Genomic DNA, 21,228 nt, shown 5'->3' with positions numbered 1-21,228 from the left:
ACCATGCATCGGACATACGATATTTAAACCAGAAAAATATCATACCTTGATCTCCGTGCTTTAAAATGAGTGATATCGAAACATTTTTATCTTTTATTTAAAAATTAAACTTCTAATTAAATTTGAATGACTTTTTCGATCCACAAATGTGAAGAGATTTTAGTTGCATCATATCGCCTTAGAAAGGCTTTACAGTACTAGTAATATGGCAACTCGCGCCTTTGTCTCGTGGGTTATCATCATCTAGTTTAAAGAAATAAATTGAGTCCACTTCTAGTCGTCATATATCGATTATTTGTATTTTCACCGAATATTTAGAGTTTCTATTTTTTATTTCCGTAAAAAACAGCTGTCATTTGGGTTTTATATGAAAATGGAAGTGATTACCCATGCATCGGAAAGTGTCCGATGCATGGTTAATTTGTGTCCGATGTACGGTGAAATAAATATACTAGATAAAAACAACTGTAAAATATATTATTCAAACATTGAAGTAAAATTTTTGAAAAATTTCTGTAAAATAATCAATTATTGATAAATTTTACCTAGGTCCGACCCGTTCCGTTGACGTCTATTTAAAAGAACGACAACTCTAAAAATTGCAAAATCGTAAAATTCTGGTTACTCCCCTTTGATAATGCAAAATATGACGTAACTTCAAGGCCATTCTTATGGTATTTTTATCACAACATGAAAATAAAAATCGGCATCATTAAAAAGTTTAAATCTTCCCCTTTAAGACAGAAACAAGTAAAAACACGAGGAGACTCGGGTTCAATGAAAGATTATTGCTTAAAGTTGTCCGAAGCAAGGTATGTGTCCGATGCATGGTTAACTCACCCTAATTGTTTTTCTGAATTTAACGCAGTTGACACGGAAAATAAGCAACATGCAGTCTAACAAATGTAATTTCAGCCATTGGATAGTAGAATCTATATATGTTCGCAACACTTTTCAAAAACTTCAAAAGGTGTTGAAAATATTTGTAAATTAAACTTAGATTTTTTAACTTTGTTATACCTTTGCAATATTGGAATTTGTAGATGACCTCAATACTTCAAGAATAACTGCTAAAATCACATGACCACGACATTACGTGACCACTCTAAATAAAAAATTTAATCGTCCTCAACGTGTAGTTTTTAACAATATAACATTTTGTGCAATGTTAATAAAGAATCAAAAAGAAAAAAATCGCCAATATTTCCATTGCGTACCTTAACTGCACTGCGTGTGAAATAATCTATGTTGTACTCAAAATATGGCTATTTTTGCTATAGACATTGTAAGGAATTCTTTTTCCAGTACCTAATTATTTCTCAGAATACTCATTCTTCTTTATAGTGATTCTCTTCTGGGTTTCAGCCTGTAATATTCTTGGTCTTGTGTGTTATGAGTCTCTTATAAAAGGGAAAATTAGAGAGGATCTGATTTTCTAATTCTCAACACCCCTGTGATAAAAATGGATTTAAATGGTTTCACCGATATTTTAAATTGTCAATAAATTAGCCAGACATTTTCTACTAGCTTGATGTGTGGTGATTTTGATTAGAAGGTTAACTTAATTTATAAAGATATATTTATAATATTGTGTATCATAATAAGTTATCATAAAACACATGTATATATGTTGTAATATTCATATAATAAAAAAAAGTAATCTTCACATATTTTTTTTAATCTCACATTTATACTAATTAGGTGTCACAGAGAATTCCCCATTCTGGAGCAAGCATGTCAAAAAATTCATTTAACACGTGGTTAAGTCTTTGATTTTGAGTATAAGAAGACTTTCAGTATGTAAAATAAAAGGGGAACAAGTATTAATTGATTCAAGGGTTGTAAAAACCTGTTTCACTCTGTTAAATTGACATGACCCAGGAAAGAGCGAATGACTTAGTCCTCAATGCCTTAACTACTCACTGCAGCAAATAAGAGTGAAGGCAATCAAATATCCAGGGTATAATTACTAAGTGTATAAATATATCAAACTTTCCATTCTGTAGAAAAATAACTAGTCTTGGGCCTACGGCCCTCGATCAGTTTTTTTTCTCATAGAATGGACAGTGTTCGGTCTTTCTCAACTAAATTTCCAAAAGGAAAATTCATTACAACTTAATACTGACACCAATCTGAAGAAACGAGAATGCATAGACTCACTACTGATTCAGGGCAGTATAATGTGTACTAGTATACATGCAGATATATATTCATTGGCAACCTTAAAAGTTTAAAGTACATATAATCAAGTTCAACATCTAACTTACTAAAAATGGCAACATATTTATCTGATAAGAATGTACATAAAACTATTCAAAATGATATCATCTTTTAGAATTGAAATAGGTGATACCACCTATTTGAATAGGCTAAATCACGTATTTGAATTGGTGATATTACCTTTTCATTTTGTATGGGTGATATCACTTATTTGAATGAGTGATCATCACCTTTACAAAATGAATAGGTAATATCCTAATAACCTAATCACCTATTTGCATTTCTTACCATATTTAATAATGAAAAGTCCCCTGTTCAAGACAATCCATCTTCAATTCGAAGTAAAGGACGAAATGTTTTTTTTAAAAGGCTTCAAAGAGCAACTCTTATTTTCTTAGCATTGATTAAAAAATCATAATATTAATTCCGTTACTCTTAACAAACTTTTTAGAAAAGATAATATTTTTGGACTCGTTAAATTTAATTTGGGTCCCATTTTTTTATTATTATTATTTCGGCGTTCATTGATTAAATAATCTGAAGATTTACTTTAAGATCTCCTTTTTGGCACAAAGAGTGGGGGGGGGGGGGCGAACTTATGTTATATGTAAACAGAAAAGAATCCACAGAACGACCCAATTTTACATGTACCTATAAATCTAGAATTTGATTAACCTAAGCACATTCGATCTGTCCCTTTTCTTTGCATTATAGTCTGAAACAATTCTAAATACCATAAGCGTTATCCGTCTCTGTTCGAATTATACATGTACATATTTTACTTGCAGTAATTTTAATTATATTATTTGATAGTTTCCTCCTGTTACTAGTATCTATGTATAAAGAGACTGAAATGTTTATTTCCTGTATCAAGTGTGACGAGTAAATGTATGCAGGACAGGTATAGTTTAAGAAGCAGTAATTATTTTTAATTTTTATTGAAAATGAATAGGTGATACCACTTTTCGAATAGGTTATATCACCTATATAAAGGGATATATCACCTATTTGATACGATAAGGTGGTATCACTTATTCAAATAGGTGATATCACTTATTTGAATTCAAATAGGTGATATCACTTATTTGAAATCAAACTGGTGATATCATCTATTTGAATAGGTGATATCACTCTTCGTCGAATCAGTGATGTCACCAAATGAAATCAAATAGGCGATATAACCTTTTCAAATAGTTGATATAATCAATTCAAAAGCTGAATAGATGATATCATTAATTTGAATGGGTGAAATTACCTGTTCGAATAGTTGATATCACCAATTAGATAGGTGAAACCACCTTTTTGAATAGAAATATGGAGATAACGAACAGTTTTCAAGCTCAAAGTCCATTAAAACAATGCAAATCGGGAGCAGAGCAAACACGGACCTCAAAACCATCAGAGGTGGGATCAGGTGTCATGGGCTAGTGAGCATCCCTTGCCGACCGGACACACCCGCCGTGTGCTCCTTGTCATTATCGGGAAAATACGGAAAAATCCCTAGACAATTCAGTGTGTAAAGGATGGCCTAACAATTAGTATGAAAAATATCAGTTAGGATTTGACTTAATGATAGGTTGCATTTTCTGACAAGGTCATTGTATCGACCATAAAACTTGCGAAATGATGACATCAAACAAGACTGTTGTTATCCCTGTTTCATCAACTTGGTTGTCAATAGTTGACCTCGTTTTAGAAATTGTTCATACGTAGATTATGCTCTTGCGTATTGAATCAACTGGAAACAAAAACCCCATGTGCAGGTGATATCTAATTTCAGTAAATACCAAGACAGTCTCTCATATGTCTGCTACAATACTGTAAACCAATATTATTCGCAATATCATTTATTCGCTATTCGTTTGTTTTAAATCCATCCGCAACAACTTATTTTTGCGACTGAGAAAACATTATACATAGATATTTAATAAGTAAATTATTGATTTGAAGCAAGAAAAGAAGGTTCAAAAAAAATAAAAAAAATAAAAATAAAAAAAAATTACAGTATATACTTTCACACACTTGCCCGGAAATGATAATTTTTTAGAGATAAAACTCATTTAAGGGTCATGACAGTATAAAGGGATAATTCACAAACGAGAAAATGTCTTTTGAAGTTATATTTACTTTTAACAATTGAAGAAAAGATAAGAAAAATAAATTAAAAAGAAGACGGGATTCTAAAAGATCCATTCATAACGTTACAACGTATGTTTTCTGAGCAGCGTGAAACTTTATTGATTATTATTTTTTTTTATTATACTTATCTTAATTATTGCAGACTAGGTCGAAATATTTCAAACAGTCATTTAAAGATTTTTTTTTTATATTTCTTATTTTAAATATTGTGCATCATCGATAAGTACACCACTTTACACATTCATCCATTTCTTCATATGCCTTAACTTAATGTTCATATAATAATTCCTTTACCGTCGGCTAAAACATTATTATTGTATTCAAAAATTTAATGGATCTTTCGTTTGGTTTCAATCACTCCGTTCTCTCTCTCTCTCTCTCTCTCATAAAACATTATAGCAGATATATATGCTAATTTAAAAAAAATGCAAACCAAAAGAAAAGAGTTCATTGAAGAAAGATTAAGCTTGATATATTTATTATTTCCTGTCAAAACATAAAATATACGAGTAAGAATTGACCTCTATAAGATGGGGGTTTTCCTTGATTTATTTTACATATTCTCCTTAAAATTTCAAATTAAAAAATCTAATTAGTCTTAATCAATCAAAATGCACAATAAAAGCATTTATTAAATTTCTTAAGTCGATGTCAAAGGCACATTTATAAAATGCACGTGGAGCGTATTTTCTTTTCAAAAAGAATATGATGTTCAATGTATTTCTTTGCTTGTTGGGATGTTTGATGGTATATGCAGGAAGAATTAAGCTAGGGGGAGTTGTTCAAGGTAAGATGTACATTTTAGGAATAAATAAGAAATCACAGCTATTAAGCGCTTTAAAGTTATTGTGCAGGAAAACTTCATTCAGTCTTAGAATGCGATATAATATACATACATAACATTTATCTCGTGATTCACAAAAGTAATCCACAAAACTTCAAATCTACCACCAAGAATTAATAGGATTCCATTGTAATTTCCATTAAAAATATTCATGTACACATCGTTTACGAAAATAGATTTTTCTCCTACATAGTATTGATGTATATATTTAGTTTTGTGTTTGTACATACTTTATCAGGTATGCATGCAGTAGACCTGTATTATCGAATAGAGAACTGATTGCTATCAATAACGAACATTAATGACATGTGCTTTAATTAGCTATTGTAACTTTGTTTGCCTATTGATTTTTTCAATTACTGATATTTAATTAATTGTAGAAAACACAGAACCCATTGCTGCTCAAGTTTCAAATATCAACTGTTCGGGCGACGGAGCTCTTGTGTTTCGAGGAGGCAACCCAACCTCTTTTTTCGGTTCCTTATGTCTTCCTCCACCAGGAACTGTTAAACAATGTGCCGCTATAAGTAAGTCCAAATAAAATCTTATATAAAGGGGAAAAATATGAGGCATACACGATTTTACATGAAGATAAGCGATCTTGAGCATAGTTTTAGAAACAACTTTTAATTTAAATTTTAAATTTTTTTTTTTTTTTTTTTTTTTTTTTTTTTGCGAAAAATTACATACTTGCAATTACATATTTTAATGTATTTCTCAGAAAATAAGTATAGCATTTGAAAGTTCCCGGACATTTACAGAGTACTATCAATTTGCACTGTAATTGCCGGGGGACTACTTTTGTGATTGTAACGTAGTAGAGTTAATTCACCATGCATCAAGCACCCTTGCACTTCTACAAGTTCTAGCGATATCGCTACGGACCGAATATTATTAAAATGGAACTTATCATGCAGAGTGTGGTTAAAATATAAATTTTTAACACAATCGTGTGCTATTTATTTAGGCAATATCTCTAAAAACCGATTTTTTTTTAAATAAGTCAGAATTCACAATGGATCGGACAATATTCACTATGCATCGGACATTCGGCATTCAAACCGGAAAAATATCATACCTTGATCTCGATGCTTTAAAATTAGTGATCTCGAAACATTTTTATCTTTTATTTAAAAATTAAGTTATTAGTTAAATTTGAATGACTATGTCGATTCACAAATGTGATGAGATTTTAGTTGCATCACATCTTAGAAAGGCTTAACAATGCTAGTTATATGGCAACTCGAGCCTTTGTCTCGTGGGTTATCATCATCTAGTTTAAAGAAATAAATTGAGTCTACTTCTAGTTGTCATATATCGATAACTTGTATTTTCACTGAAAAGTTTTTATTTTCTATTTCCGTAAACAAAAACAGATGTCATTTGGATTTTATATGAAAATGGAAGTGAATACCCATGCATCGAAAAGTGTCCGACACATGGTTAATTACCCATGCATCGAAAAGTGTCCGATGCATGGTTAATTTGTGTCCGATGTACGTTGAAATAATCATAGTAATAAAAAAACAACTCTAAAAAATATTATACAAACATTGAAGTAAAATTTTTGAAAAATTTCTATAAAATTATCAATGTGTCAATCATTGACAAATTATACCTATGTCCGACTCGTTCCGATGAAGTCTATTTAAAAGAACGACAGCTTTAAAAAATGCAAAATCGTAAATTTCTGGTTACTCCCTTTTGATGATGCAAAATATGACGTAATTTCAAGACCATTCTTGTGATATTTTTATCACAATATGAAAATAAAAATCGGCATCATTAAAAATTTTAAATCGTCACCTTTAAGACAGAAACAAGTGAAAAAACGAGGAGACTCGGGTTCAATGAAAGTTTATTGCTTAAAGTTGTCCGAAGCAAGGTATGTGTCCGATGCATGGTTAACTCACCCTTATACGTTTTCCTGTTTATCTCTTCTTAGTGACGTCACATGCATATGCATGCCCGTTATACAAACGGTTAAAGAGGTACGCATCTGAAAGCATTGTACTTGAAATATTTCTTTGCTTTACCGCGCACATTCCTTGGGCGGGCATATTTGTGATGTTCAGATGTAAATTAACACTAATTTTTCAATTTAATCTTTTATTTTTTAGACGCTGGTGCGTTAGAAGCGTTTGTGTGCCCGCAGAAAAGCTACTTCAATGGACTCAATTTTGACGGGGGACAGAGAAGGATCATTTGTTGTTCTGGTTTGTAGCTGCTAGAAACTTCTTATGAATTGATGTAGATAATATCTGTTATGAAGAGGGATAACACGATAGCAGATTGCATTTCTTTTCTGTGAACTTCCTCGGTGTATATTTTTATGCCCCAAAATTGAAGATTCAGGAGTAATTGGTTTTGCTCTGTCCGTCTGACTGTCTGTTTGCCTGTTTTCTGTTTGTCAGCAAAAACTTTTACCTTTCCCATATATTTGGACATTAGGGTTTGACCCACTTTTGCAAAATTTTACCAACCTTTAACCTTAGCTATAACTCATGAACGGTTGGTGTTAGGGCTTTTGTACTTCATATGCGTATTTCTTGTGTCAGAACCTTCCCTTGTGTATCAAAATTTTTGACCTTGATCTTTGAGTTTGACATTTATTTGGAAAACTATAACCTTAATCATAACAGCTAGGGCTAATTCATACTTGCATTTAAGAAACTTTCACCTGCGCCATAAGCTGTCATAGTGGAGCATCACTATTTCACAAACACTTCTTGTTCTTAAGCAATATTTTTCATGATGCTTATACATACAAATATCACTGAATCAAATAATGAAAGATAAAGTATGTCTGGATCTTCATAATTTCATTCTCTTTTGAATCTTAATTTTTTTTCCTGGACTGTTAATCTGTACTTGAGAAAAATGCCATACAAGTTTTTCTCTGTAAAACTTCTTCAGGATTTCTAAATCACGTCTAAAAATAGGAAATGTTTAGTTTTTGATAACTATTTTCTGCAAAATAGATAGAGATATTACGGATTGTGGACATAAGCATAGAACCACGAGTTAGAGAACCATATTTTAAAAATCCTGGATATATTTTTATGTATTGACTTTCCAATTTTGCAAGTAGTTGTATTTCTAGGGATTAAATAGAATTGTAAATCAGTCTCCTTTATTTTTATAGTGTTTGGAGTTTCCTACAATGAAAATGAATGTGGAAGATGGTTCCGAACGCGAGAAAACTTTGTATCACCCTTTGGGCCAGGATATTTAGTTACCGGAAGTCAACCAATACCAGACGGGTAAGTACACCAGATATTTTGGTAAATGATTTCCCAAACGACAATCATAACATTGATAACAGGGTTTAGAAATTCAAAGTTTGAAAAATGTAATATTTTTTTATTTCTCTTTTCAGAATGGGGGGTTATCTTGGTTTCGTCATCAGGGAATGCCTATACAGAAAAAGTCACTACAAGTTTAACTATCAGAAAAACATCTACCAGTTTTCACAATAAAAATGCTTAAAATTCCTTTTCATATGCATCATGTTTGAATATATTTTTAAACTTCAGCGTTAATTTTCTGTTCTACAATGTAAGTAGACTTAATCAAACTCAAATGATTTATGTATATCGAGCTAATCCACAAATTTTTTTCCAATGAAATTATATGGAGATAACGAACAGTATTCAAGCTCAGAAGTCCATTAAACATTACAAAATAGGTGCAGAGCAAACACGGACCTCCAAAACATCAGAGGTGGGATCAGGTGGCATGGAGGAGTGAGCATCCCATGCCGACCGGTCACACCCGCCGTGTGCTCCTTGTTATGATCGGGAAATAAGGGGAAAATCCGTCGACAATTCAGTGTGTAAATAATGGCCTAACAATTAGTATGAAAAAAGTCAATGCACTACTTTCTTCCCTTACCGATTCTAATTAGTAAAGTGTACTTAGAAATATTGACCTATAGTATTCTTGCCCATGTGCATTATTATGGTATATTTTCAAATGTTATTCGAGAATGAAGCTTCAATTGAGTCTGTGTTTCGAAAAGATATCATGTGTACAAACAGCTTCTTAATAAAATGCTGTGAAGATTTTAGTTATCCTTGTTTGATGTAAATTACTAGACAAAAAATTATAAACGCTTGAAGACACTTTCATTCTATCTATTTTTATCTCCCTTCCCTTGATTTGCAATTGCATGTATATGACATTGAAATATAAAGACTCTTTCATGTACTATTTATTGATGAGCATTTTTAATCATGACAGAAACATTAAATAAATGAGTTTCTCGATTGATTCCCCAGACAGTCATAGCAAAAAAATTAACATAAGGAAGTCTTAAATTGCATTTGATGAATTCATTAACACAGTGAATCTGAACTCGTTCAATTATAGCTTTATTTTCTTTTTTTTTCTCTCTCAACTTTCATTGCATTTTATTTTATTTCTTAGATCAACTGAATTTTTTGTAAATGAGATTTAACAATTCATCAATATTTTAAAATTTTGCCTCGATTATATTGAAACATTTAAAAATAATCACCAGTATTTATATTACATACATGAAAAAACAGTTAATTCCTTTTATATATCACTGACATGATTATAATACAAAATTAGTTCAAATTATGAAATGCCTTAATAAAATATTTATTCAAGAATACTTTTTATCTTCGATAAATTTGGTCTCTGTACATTCAAGTCTTCTTAATTCGGACGCCTGATTCGGACGGCTCTGTTCGCATGAAAATAGTCCGGATTATTGAAGCATCCGGATAATAGAAAATAGGCTCTTGAAAGCTATAAAGCCCTGGTTTCACATATCAAGTTAATACTTTAAAAGTCTTGAGTTAATGTATCATTATTATTCTGTCAGAGATAAAAACATGAGCGCTATGAATCATATTTAATATACATTCAACTTTTATAAATGCGTTCTGGACACAGTAACATCATATGTTTTAAGAGAATCCCTGTCATACAGGAGACTGATTATAAACTTTACAGCTAGCATTATCAATACCGGTCCAGTGAATTTAGCTAAAATATCGACCCAACGTCAAACTCATTGCAAAACAAATTATTTTATCATAAATTAAATCTAACATGTTCAAAATATTTGTAATAAAAAATCTAAGAAAATATGATGAGCTAAAAGAATAATTTTGGCATGATTTAATTTTCTATGGGAATTGCTGAAATCATCAAAAGAAAAATCCTTCTTTTTTTTTTTTTTTTTTTTTTTTGGAAAGCGTAAATGTTGATTATTTGGACTAATCCTTGACTAAAAACATCACTATGTGTGAAAATATAGCCGGGAAGGTGTCCCATTAATTACTTTACGCTGTAATAATGATGTACTTTACGTGAATATCTCGTATATGTCTTGTACAAAGCCACTTGAAAAGTAATGTACTTATATCCACTGTTTCTTGACTAAAAAAACAACAATTATTAGCATAAAAATCGTATTTATGTATTTAATGCTGGTATTTATGTAAAGGTTTCCATAAGGATTGAATGCTTGTAAAATTCCTTTATTTTAAAAATTCTTACATCCACGCCTTGGCCGATGTATTAATCAATTTCGCTAGCCAAGGATGGTATAAGGTCTTTTGGTCAGCTCTGAGAGTCAATCGTATTTTGATACCCGCACGCTGACCACCGTTTACACGAGGCATGTCTAATTTGAAGACATTACAACTTTTTTATGATCGTTAAAATTAGCTAGGAGGCGTGCTTTATTATTAAATGTCAATAGATATACATGTCAACAAATTATAGTTAAGAGAAGATCACCTAATAACAGTAAAGATGTCCATAGTAAAAAAAAAACTGATAAAATTGACAATGGAAACTACCATGTCGTAAGAAATTGTCAGTTTGGCAGTATTATCCCCCCCCCCCCCAAAAAAAAAAATTACACAAAACGCACTTGTCAAAAATCTGCCATTCATTTTTTTGACATGTAAAATGACACAAACGAAAGGAATATAATGACATACAACATTACAAACACATATAAACAGCTTTGTAAAATAATAATTTACGGACTATGAAGGGAGAAGGTGTGTGGTAAATTTCTCTGACAAATTCTGCAATCTTGTTGACTTTTGTAAGTCAATGATGTGGTGCTATGTTATGTCACGCGAATTGAACAGTGACTGTGATTGGGTATAATTTAAATCTTTCTCCATAGCAGAGGCTTATGGCATAAACAGATTCAAATAACTGATCTCTACATATAAAAAATTACATGTAGTCTATTATGCTGTATTTTGTAATCCATATGATCAAGATAGGGTATTCCCTAAGCTTTAGTTGAAACTGCATAAAGACAAACACTTTTAACGAGATTCGTTCCTGAGCTTTTCAGCAGATTTTTGTGAAGACCTCTATCTAAAAAAATCTGCATAATGTTTTTGTTCTTACAATAAATTTGGATTCTGCAATGCTAATTTAACTATATTCAATTAAAACCCCATCATTAAATTCCATACTGAAAGCATTAAGTTAGGAACTATATTTTGCAGCGGAAGGTTTTATAGAAGAAAATGATCAATTTTTCTAATTCGAAATATTTACAGTATTGTTAAGTTTGGATTCCTATTTTAACATGTAGCCTGCACACAAATTGCCGTTTATAAAATGACAATAAATATACAACAAATTATAGTTAAGAGAAGATCACTAAGGATAATAACTGCAAAAATGTCCGTAGTAAAGAGGCTGATAAAAATGGCAATGGGATCTCCCCTTTCGAAAATCGTCTTCCATGTCTGTCATTTCTTGGCATCTGATCTCATCCCTCTTTTCAAAGGTCTGTGCTTGCCCTTCCTACAATGTGTATTGTTAAACTAGACTTTTGAGCATGGTTACTGTTCTATCTTCACTTATCTTTTAACTTTTTATGTATTTCTTCCAATATCTTTTTTGTGGACATTTTAGAATTAAATGAAAATCAACTTCATATCCCCTAATACTAGTATACAAAGATATAATTATTTTCTTGTTTCTCGCAATTTTGCAATTGTTTCACTGTTTATTCATAGTCGCCCGCGTGGCGCAGTGGTTAGAGCGTCTGCTCTAGAGTTGCGAAGTAAGGAGTTGATCCTAACGTCGCGGGTTCGAATCCCACTGTGGGACGTGGAGACCGGTACTTCGGATGAGAGCATATAAACCGAGGTCCCGTGTCGCAGTAGTGCTGGCACGAAAAAGATCCCTCACTGCTCAATGGCCGTAAATGCCGAGTATAAGACAAAATTTGCAGCTCTCCATCGGCAAGTGGTGGCGTCTCCATATGAGTGAAAAATTCTCGAGAGGGACGTTAAACAACATACAAACAAACAAACATCACAGCATGCACATATAGTCTTAATCTCGTAACTGGTATCTTTTGTTTTCGAAAACCAAGATTCAAAAGCAAAATTATCCTACAAAATTATATAAAGGTATATGAGGCATCTTGGTAATTATCGCAAATATTACTTAATATATTTGACATATACATCACACATTTTCTTATATTAAATATTAATTGTTAGAATTCTTTTCTTACAGCTCTGGTTGAGAAAACCTCGTTATTTCTTAAAGTACGTTCTCTTAATTGGCACCTTTTTAACACTTTTTTTCTTAAGGGAAATAAAGAATTGATTTTGGACTAAAACTCATCTCTTTATAAGAAATACCTCGTAATATCCGAGCTCATTATGCCAGTTGGTCACTGTATGCTATTAAATGTTACTTGTAAAACTGAAGCTAGTAGCCTTCCAACACATCTTTCTACTCATTAAGGTATGTTTGATATATTCTTTGTTTTTCATTAAAAGATTAAACCTGTTTAACAATATGGTTTTTAATGTTGAAATTATTTTTAATATATCAAAGAATGTTTTTGGATATAGATTTCTATTATTTTATGCCGTATACTGTCTTAAGCACGTTATTGTTTTCAAAAAGAAATAATTGAAGTAATCATAATAATGTGTTAAATGTGTTTTTATAATTACCATAATTCGGATATATCATATAGGTATTCTAAGAATGAAGATAAAAAAAATCAACAAGAACAACGCTCTAAAATTACGTGGTAGTGTATAATACAGTTTACTTTTTATAAATATATGACGGTAAACATATCAATTGGAATTAAGTATATTGTACGGCAATTTAAAGGCATTTGATAACCATACATGTATATAGATAAACTCCATTTTAGGTGATCTTAACTCTTTTTTATTTTATTTTTTTAAGGAAGCAATATACAACAAAATAATTGAGAGGAACTCTGCTCTTCCCCTTAGCAATAAAACTATCATGAAGCAATACTGTAAATTCCTCATTTTTTTGCCAGTTCTTATAATCGCAAAATGACTCTTGAACGTCAAATCGCGAGAACAATAATTCGCGAGAGGACGGTTGATCAAGAGGTTTTTGCATTGATTTCTGCACCCTAAAAATAAAAGCGAGTAAATTTACTTCGGGAGTTACGCTTCTCACGAAATTACCCGATAATTTATTCCTCACGTATATTTAGGAATCTATAGTACGTCATTTACGGTCTATTTACTTAAAAAACTATTCATCTATTGTTAAATAAATCATGATATATTTCATATTCAAAGTATAAAGCCTTGAAAATTAGGCGATCAGTCCGGGAGCAGGACAAAATTTAGAGAAAATCTCGGTAAAATTTCACAAACGTGCAATAAAACCTCACACAGAAACATAATGAATATGGCGCGGATGCGAAAAGCAAGCATTCCACATCTTGTGGCCCATTTTGTTTTGATGTGCCATCTCAGCTGAGCGGATCAGTTATATTTTGATACCCACACCCTTATCTCAGTATACTTGAAGACCCGCCATAGCCCCAGCAATTCAACCTCTCGTATTTTCATATTATGTGGATTCTTGTACTTTACAATATGGCCCATTTTGTTTTGATGTGCCATTTTTCTTAAAAGGTTTGATCATATTGTTTTATAGGAATTTTTTTCTAGTCTTTTTTTCGGGGATCAGACATTTTTCATAATTTACGTAACTTTCAATCTGAGCTTGTCTGATCCCTCTTCTTTTTTGTAAAGTATTTTCTTTTATACCGTCATTCAAATAAATGACATATTCATCTCTGTGAATGTGTTTGAGTTAATCTTTGGTAAGCTAAGCAAAAACTAGCTGCAGTGAGTCTGTCGAGCATTTTTCTACATATGAAAATGTAGTGATCTTGAAGTTCTTGAAAGTAATATAGCGTAGATTGACACTGTCCACGAACTTTTCGAACAACCCTCGTATATTATTGTTATTTGATAATCAAACACACACGATAAAAATACCGTTCCATTCCGATGCAGTGTACTAATAACTTGTATTTTTGCAAATTATAGTTAGAATCTATTAGTAAGTAACTCGAAAACATTTATTCCAATACTAAATATAAAAAAAAAAAACAAAAACAAAAAAACCAAAAAAAAAAAACATGCTAAGAGATTATGAATGACAAATGTTTTATTTTTCAATGTGTAATATTCGATAAAAATATTCTGCAGATATAATGGTAATCATTTGACTTTTAAACAAGCCGATTAAACACAAAATAAAATTTTTAAATTACAACTGGACGGTGAATATCTTTATAGGTTAACATAGCAATGGTGTAGCAAGTTTTAATTCATTTGTACCTTAAAGATCGCGATTCTGAATTATGCACTCCTATGATTACTATGATAATAATTTAAAGAAAGTTCTTGAGAGATTCCGAATAGAAAATTCAGATCGAGGCCAAAGCGGGTGAGAAACGAGTATAAAGCGTGTAAAAACTGCAAACTGTTTCGCTCAGTCTTTTGTGTAACTGCTCTGCGTTTCACGTAAAACATTTCTTTTAAACCGTGAAGTCTTTGCTGCAAACCGTCTAGCGAACGTGTACCATTCTTGGAGCGTGCGTTTGGGGTAGTAGTATGTTTCAAAATCTGTATGTTAAACCTCAAAATTTATCGACATAATGTTGTGAGTGTTAAAACATATACATAATGATATGTTCAAAACCCATTTAGAGTAGATCTATATCTTAAAGCGAAACATGTTTTTGCAGGGAAGTTATTTGGTATTTATAAGTGAGAATTGTCATTGTTGTATATTCATGTGATGATGAAAATATGCAGCAGAATAAACTTGAATTCGCGTGCAGACGACCTCTAGGAATTAAGCGAAAATAAAGTTCTCTTGATGAAAAAAATAATTTACAGTATATTTGCTCCATTATTTAATATACAATCTTGATCAATTTTTCAAACGTAAGACGCTTACATACTTATTTGCTCAGTCTTTGGTACTTTAAATGACAATGACAAACAAAATGACAAGTGAGGAGAATTTTGAATGTCGTATTTGCCATGGAAAAACAGTACTGAGGACTTTAATTTTAGTGGCAATGTTCCAATGGAAAGTCATCTTTACGACGCCATCTACGATTCCTCCAGTTATGGATTTGATAAACCTGACAGATACTGATAATGGAGAAATAATGAATCTCAGAAAATGGTCAAATCGGGCAAATGTTGATACCCGTGTTACAGGAACTACCAACTCGTATTTTGATTCAGAGGTTAAAGAATTAAAGCCCACGTCGAGATTACCAGATATGGTAACAAGGAAATGGACAGACAACGCAACATTTACTTCAACCAGTTCAACAGAACAAGATACTCAGTATTCCTCTTTGCTTGTACCTGTAAGCGGAATGTCAGTTGGCTTTCTTGTGATGTCCTTTAATGGTTTAGTTACAATTGTATCTAGTACAAACCGTCATTTACGAGATAATACCTATTTATTCCTGGTTTTGGGTCTGTCTGTTAATGATTTTGTCTTAGGAACCAGTACATTTCTCAAAGGTATTCGTGTCTTTTTACTCAGGTACTCAAACTTATTTGAATTATGTATTTTGTTGAATGTACTTGGTATTTCGAGTATGTTGATGTCTTTCTATCAAATATTTTGTATAAGTTTACATCGCTTTCTTGTCATTTCTGAAAATGACTTCAACGAAAAACTTTTTAGTAAGAAACGCAAGTACCTTGTGTGCATTATTGGATGGTTTACTTTGGTGGCTATGATATTCAGCTCGATCTCGCCTTCGAGATACAGTAATAGTTGCAATTATAGGGATGTGTTTGGTGAGAAGATGACTTTCCTTGGCTTCGTTCTCACAACACTTGGATCAACATTTCTATCTCTGATTCTCATGTTTTACTGTCTGTCTATTTATAAACTGAAGAATCGTCAGTTGAATGATTCTTCAAAATTTTCCGAACACATAAACGAATCAAAGCGAAGAAAACTTGTAAAGTCGATGAAGATAATAGGTTCCTTACTACTTGCCTTACTTTTGTTTACAATCCCATTGGCGATAATTATTGTAATGGATACATTTTTCACCAAACCTATAAATCCAAATATCGTCGTATTTTTGTTTGTTTTAGCAAATATCAATTCTCTTGTAAATCCTATGATATACCTTTTTAATATCAAGGATTTCCAAACTGCACTGAAACATTTCTTTTTTGAAACCACTTCTTCTTCTTTGTCTTCTTACCAACAAGAAAGCAAAAAGTAGCAAAGTCATGCACAGAATTACTTCAAAATAATAATTCTTCAAATTACTTCAAAATGAAATTATATGCGATTTTTACTTTCGAAGAGCTTTGAACTACATTAAAACTTTCTATTGCATATATTTTTGTCGTTAAAGATATACATGCTATAACTTGCGTCAGTTAAAAATAAAGTTGGAAATTTATTTTTTATTTTGTTTACCAAATAAAGTTTCGAAAATATTGTAAATTACACGATTGGAAATAACCGCATTATAAAGATCTCAAATTATAATTATTTATTATCCTAATAGGAAAGTAAAGCCTCTATGTAAATTCATGCATCATGTGACACCGTCGCTACTTTTAGATTGATAAACAAAAATGGCGTCAAAAAACGAGGAAGGCCGTTTGGTATACAAAATAACTTTTGACGTGGATGGCATACGTTTTATGCTTAAAGATACTTATCTTTGAAAACAACCAGTATTAACCATCTACTCTGTAATGACAGATATTAACTTTTGTTCAAAATCATAGTCAAAATGCAACGTACCTCGTCGTCGATGATTTCCCGCGGACATGGGTGTCTATGTTCTGTTTATGCACTTCCTTCATCAATATTCATGAATAGGCTACATTCTTAATTGCAGATCTTGCTGAATTGTTTTGTAATTACAACGACTTATTTAGTTAAACTTTGTGGAAAGTAATTATTTTTTATTACACATCATGTTTCTCAAATCATTTAATCATTTTGTTTCCTATAAAAAATCACGTTTGTATAGCGTGTGTATTTTTGATTAAAGCCCACACAGCAGACTATAAACAATTCACTGATCGCAATGCACTTTATATAGTAAATGTATGCAGTGAGAGGCGGGTCAATATTTTACGCAATGACAAAATGCAGATATGTAAGAACCCATTTATTTCTATGTGATACCTATTTTATGATTTTATTCATAATTTTTTCTGTACATTCCCCAATCAAGTGATACTGCGTGTATCTAATGTGACCAACTTTCGATACATACGAAATGTTGCCACTTGTTTCAACCGAGCCGTACAATTCCAGTAGCAAATGTGCCAACAGACTTACACTTACAATATGCAGTGGCCTTTAATTTACAAAATTTTGAATATATCAATATCATTTATTTATTATTTGACTAATTATTTATCTTCTTATTTCCCTTTCCCTTTAACCTTGCTCGTTATTTGCATGTTACTTTATTGTTTGTATCTATATTTACTATGTGTTTATTCTTGATTGTATACTAGCATATGTAATTTTATGTCTTCACATAATCCTCTAATGAAGGAAATAAAGTATGAATGGTATATTGCAAGGGCATACTCTCAAAGAATCATGACAAACTTTTACGCATAAACCAAAGAAATATTAAAATATTTGAAAAGTTATGCGAACCTGATAAAATCTTGCAAATGAATCAGTTTTTTTTCCTGAATTTAATGCAGTTGACAAGGAAAATATGCAAAATGCAGTCTAACAGATGTAATTTCGGCCATTGGCTAGTTGAATCTATATATGATTGCAACATTTTTTACAAACTTCAAAGGATGTTGAAAATATTTTAAAATTAAACTTAGATTTTTAACTTTGTTATGCCTTTGCAATATTGGAATTTTTTGATGACATCAATAGTTCAAGTATAATAACTGCTAAAATCACATGACTGTGACATCACGTGATAAGTCTAAAAAATTTAATCGTCCTCAACGTGTAGTTTTTAACAATATAACATTTTGTAGAATGTTAATAAAGAAACGCAAATCCTTTTTAAAAATGTATTTTATTCTTACCAAAAAGGAAAAAAAAAATCGCCGATATTTCCATTGCGTACCTTAACTGTATTGCGTGCAAAATAATCTATACTGTACTCAAAATATGGCTATTTTTGCTATAGAAATTGTAAGGAATTCTTTTTCCAGTACCTAATTATTTCTCTGAATACTCATTCTTCTTTATAGTGATTCTCTTCTGCAGTTTCAGCATGTAATATTCTTGGTCTTGTGTGTTACAAGTTTCTTATAAAAGGGAAAATCAGAGAGGATCTGATCTTCTAATTCTCAACACTTCTGTAATATTTATAAATTTGGATTTAAATGGTTTCAATGATATTTTTAATCGTCAATAAATTAGCCAGATATTTTTTACGAGCTTGATGTGTGGTGATTTTGATTAGAATGTTAACTTATTTTATAAATGTATATTTATAGTGTATCGTAATAAGTTATCATAAAACGCTTGTATATATGTTGAAATATTCATTTAATAAAAAAGTAATCTTCACATATTTATTTTTCTATCTCACATTTATACATGTACTAATTAGGTGTCACAGGGCTATTCCCCATAACCTCTGGAGCATACATGTCAACAAATTCATTTAACACGTGGTTAAGTCTTTGATTTTGAGTATAAGAAGACTTCCTGTGTGTAAAATAAAAAGGGAAATAAGTATTAACTGATTCAAGGGTTGTAAAAACCTGTTTCACTCTGCTAAATTGACACGGCCCAGGAAAGACTGAATGACTTAGTCATCAATGCCTTAACCTCTCACTGCAGCAAATAAGAATAAAGTATAGGCAGTATAATGTATACATGCATATATAAATTCATTGGCAACCTTAAAATTTAAAATACATATAATCGAGTTCACTATCTAAACGTATTAAGAATGGCAACATATTTAACTGATAAGAATGTACATAAAAACTATTCAAAATTAATAGGTGATATCATCTTTTAGAATTGAATAGGTGATATCACATATTTGAATAGGTTATATAACGTATTTGAATTGGTGATATTACCCTTTCATTTCGTATAGGCGATATCACTTATTTTAAGAAGTGATATCATTACCTATACAAAATGAATAGGTAATATTCTAATCACCTATTTGCATTTTTTACCATATTAAATTTAAAAAGGTCCCTTCTTGAAGACAATCTTGCTTCAATTCGAAATAAAGGATGAAATATTTAAACAAATCTTTCGAAGACCAACTCTATTTTCTTAGCATTGACTAAAAATTATGATATTGATTCCGTTACTCTTAAACAAACTTTTTTTTAAAAAGATAATTTGTTAAACTTAATTTGGGCCCCATTCATTATTATTTCGGCGTTGATTAATTAAATAATCTGAAGATTTGCTATAAGATCTTTTGGCACAAAGAGGGGGGACCGCACGTATGTTATATGGGTGAATTAAAAAAAAAGACCAAAGTCACATTTATCAACCCACACTAAAAATACAAGCAAAGAAAATAGATTTCTATGTCTCAGCATATGTCTTTAGATAGTGTCTAAATACCTGCCAAATATCTCGTTGATATCTCAATTAACAAAAATGTTATGCCCAAAAATGATGCTAAAATTGTCAGGAGTGCAACACCTTTTTGTGACATTTTGAAATTTCAATATTTTTTGGAGATCTGTGAAATAAATACTAATGTTTTCTGTTGAAAATAAAGACTTTCCTGATAGTGTTCAAAGTATTGAGCTTTAAATGTGGACTGTAGTAACTTTTGTTTAATCAAGTTGTGGTCATGGCTGATGTTTAAAAAAATGTTATACCATGACAGGAGTGCAACAGAAAAAATGTAGTGTTGCCAAAATATCATCAATTGTAAAATTCTGAAAGAAAATTAAGATAAAAAAGAATTTTCGAAGTGTAAAACAAAAACTGATATACATTTTAAAACTTAAAAATGTTATATAAATCACAAGCAGCATTAATGAGAGTCAAGTATATGTGCATACCCAATAATGTCAGGAGTGCAACATTTGATGTTTTGCTCCCAAGCATGAAAAAACTATTACATTATATGATTTTCTGACTTTTATTTTGGAAAATAAAGACACAAAGAACATTTTTACCAAATAGATTTATCAATTACAGGATCTGTCTGTGCTTCAGATCTATATTTCTATGGTCAGGAGTGCAACACATTTTTTTAAAGATTCAAGTTGTGTGACGAAAACACTTCTATTCATGCTTAGAAGTATTCATTAATTAATAATGATCTTTTTCTATCAATACTAAATTATTGCCAGTTTTATTAATAAAATCCTTACTTTTTTTAATTTTATCAATTCAGATGTGTTTTTATCTTTTTGTGATTTTTTAAATGAATGTTAAAAAATAAACACACTAAAAAATTATCATCAAATTCCAGTAATTCCTCCTCCACTTTACTGAAACAACAGAACAAGTTCTTATGTAATTTTCACTTCACAATTCTACTTTAAAGGCCCAAATGCTTTTGGGCAGGAGTGCAACAAATATGTTAGAATTATAAATTATCCAATAAAAATAAAAATAAAGAAAAAAATGATGAGTAGAATTTTTCTAGTGGGTTATTGTGTTTGTCCTCTAAAGGAAAATACGCTATAAAATATATTTTATCTTCTAAATATACATTTAAA

At 31.1% G+C, this 21,228-nt stretch overlaps 1 protein-coding gene across 1 annotated transcript; it reads left to right on the top strand.

The window, feature by feature from the left end:
- Positions 1-5,103: 5,103 nt before the first annotated feature.
- LOC133185748 (uncharacterized) lies at positions 5,104-8,698 on the top strand. Its single transcript, XM_061321047.1, has 5 exons — positions 5,104-5,146; positions 5,584-5,730; positions 7,324-7,419; positions 8,349-8,466; positions 8,583-8,698. The coding sequence occupies exons 1-5, from the start codon at positions 5,104-5,106 to the stop codon at positions 8,680-8,682; spliced, it is 504 nt and encodes a 167-aa protein (XP_061177031.1). The 3' UTR covers positions 8,683-8,698.
- The last annotated feature ends 12,530 nt before the right edge of the window (positions 8,699-21,228 follow it).

The sequence above is a fragment of the Saccostrea echinata genome, unplaced genomic scaffold, assembly GCF_033153115.1.
Source record: "Saccostrea echinata isolate AGI-Se365-2 ecotype Australia unplaced genomic scaffold, CSIRO_AGI_Sech_v1 ptg000012l, whole genome shotgun sequence".
In the NCBI taxonomy this organism is placed as follows: Eukaryota; Metazoa; Mollusca; class Bivalvia; order Ostreida; family Ostreidae; genus Saccostrea; species Saccostrea echinata.
This window is presented reverse-complemented; position numbering and strand designations above follow the sequence as displayed.

Coding starts and splice junctions, on each gene's coding strand:
- LOC133185748 (XM_061321047.1), top strand. CDS start 5,104: ATGGTATATGCAGGAAGAATTAAGCTAGGGGGAGTTGTTCAAG. Junction 5,731..7,323: donor TAAACAATGTGCCGCTATAA/GTAAGTCCAAAT, acceptor TTTATTTTTTAG/ACGCTGGTGCGTTAGAAGCG. Junction 8,467..8,582: donor AGTCAACCAATACCAGACGG/GTAAGTACACCA, acceptor TTCTCTTTTCAG/AATGGGGGGTTATCTTGGTT.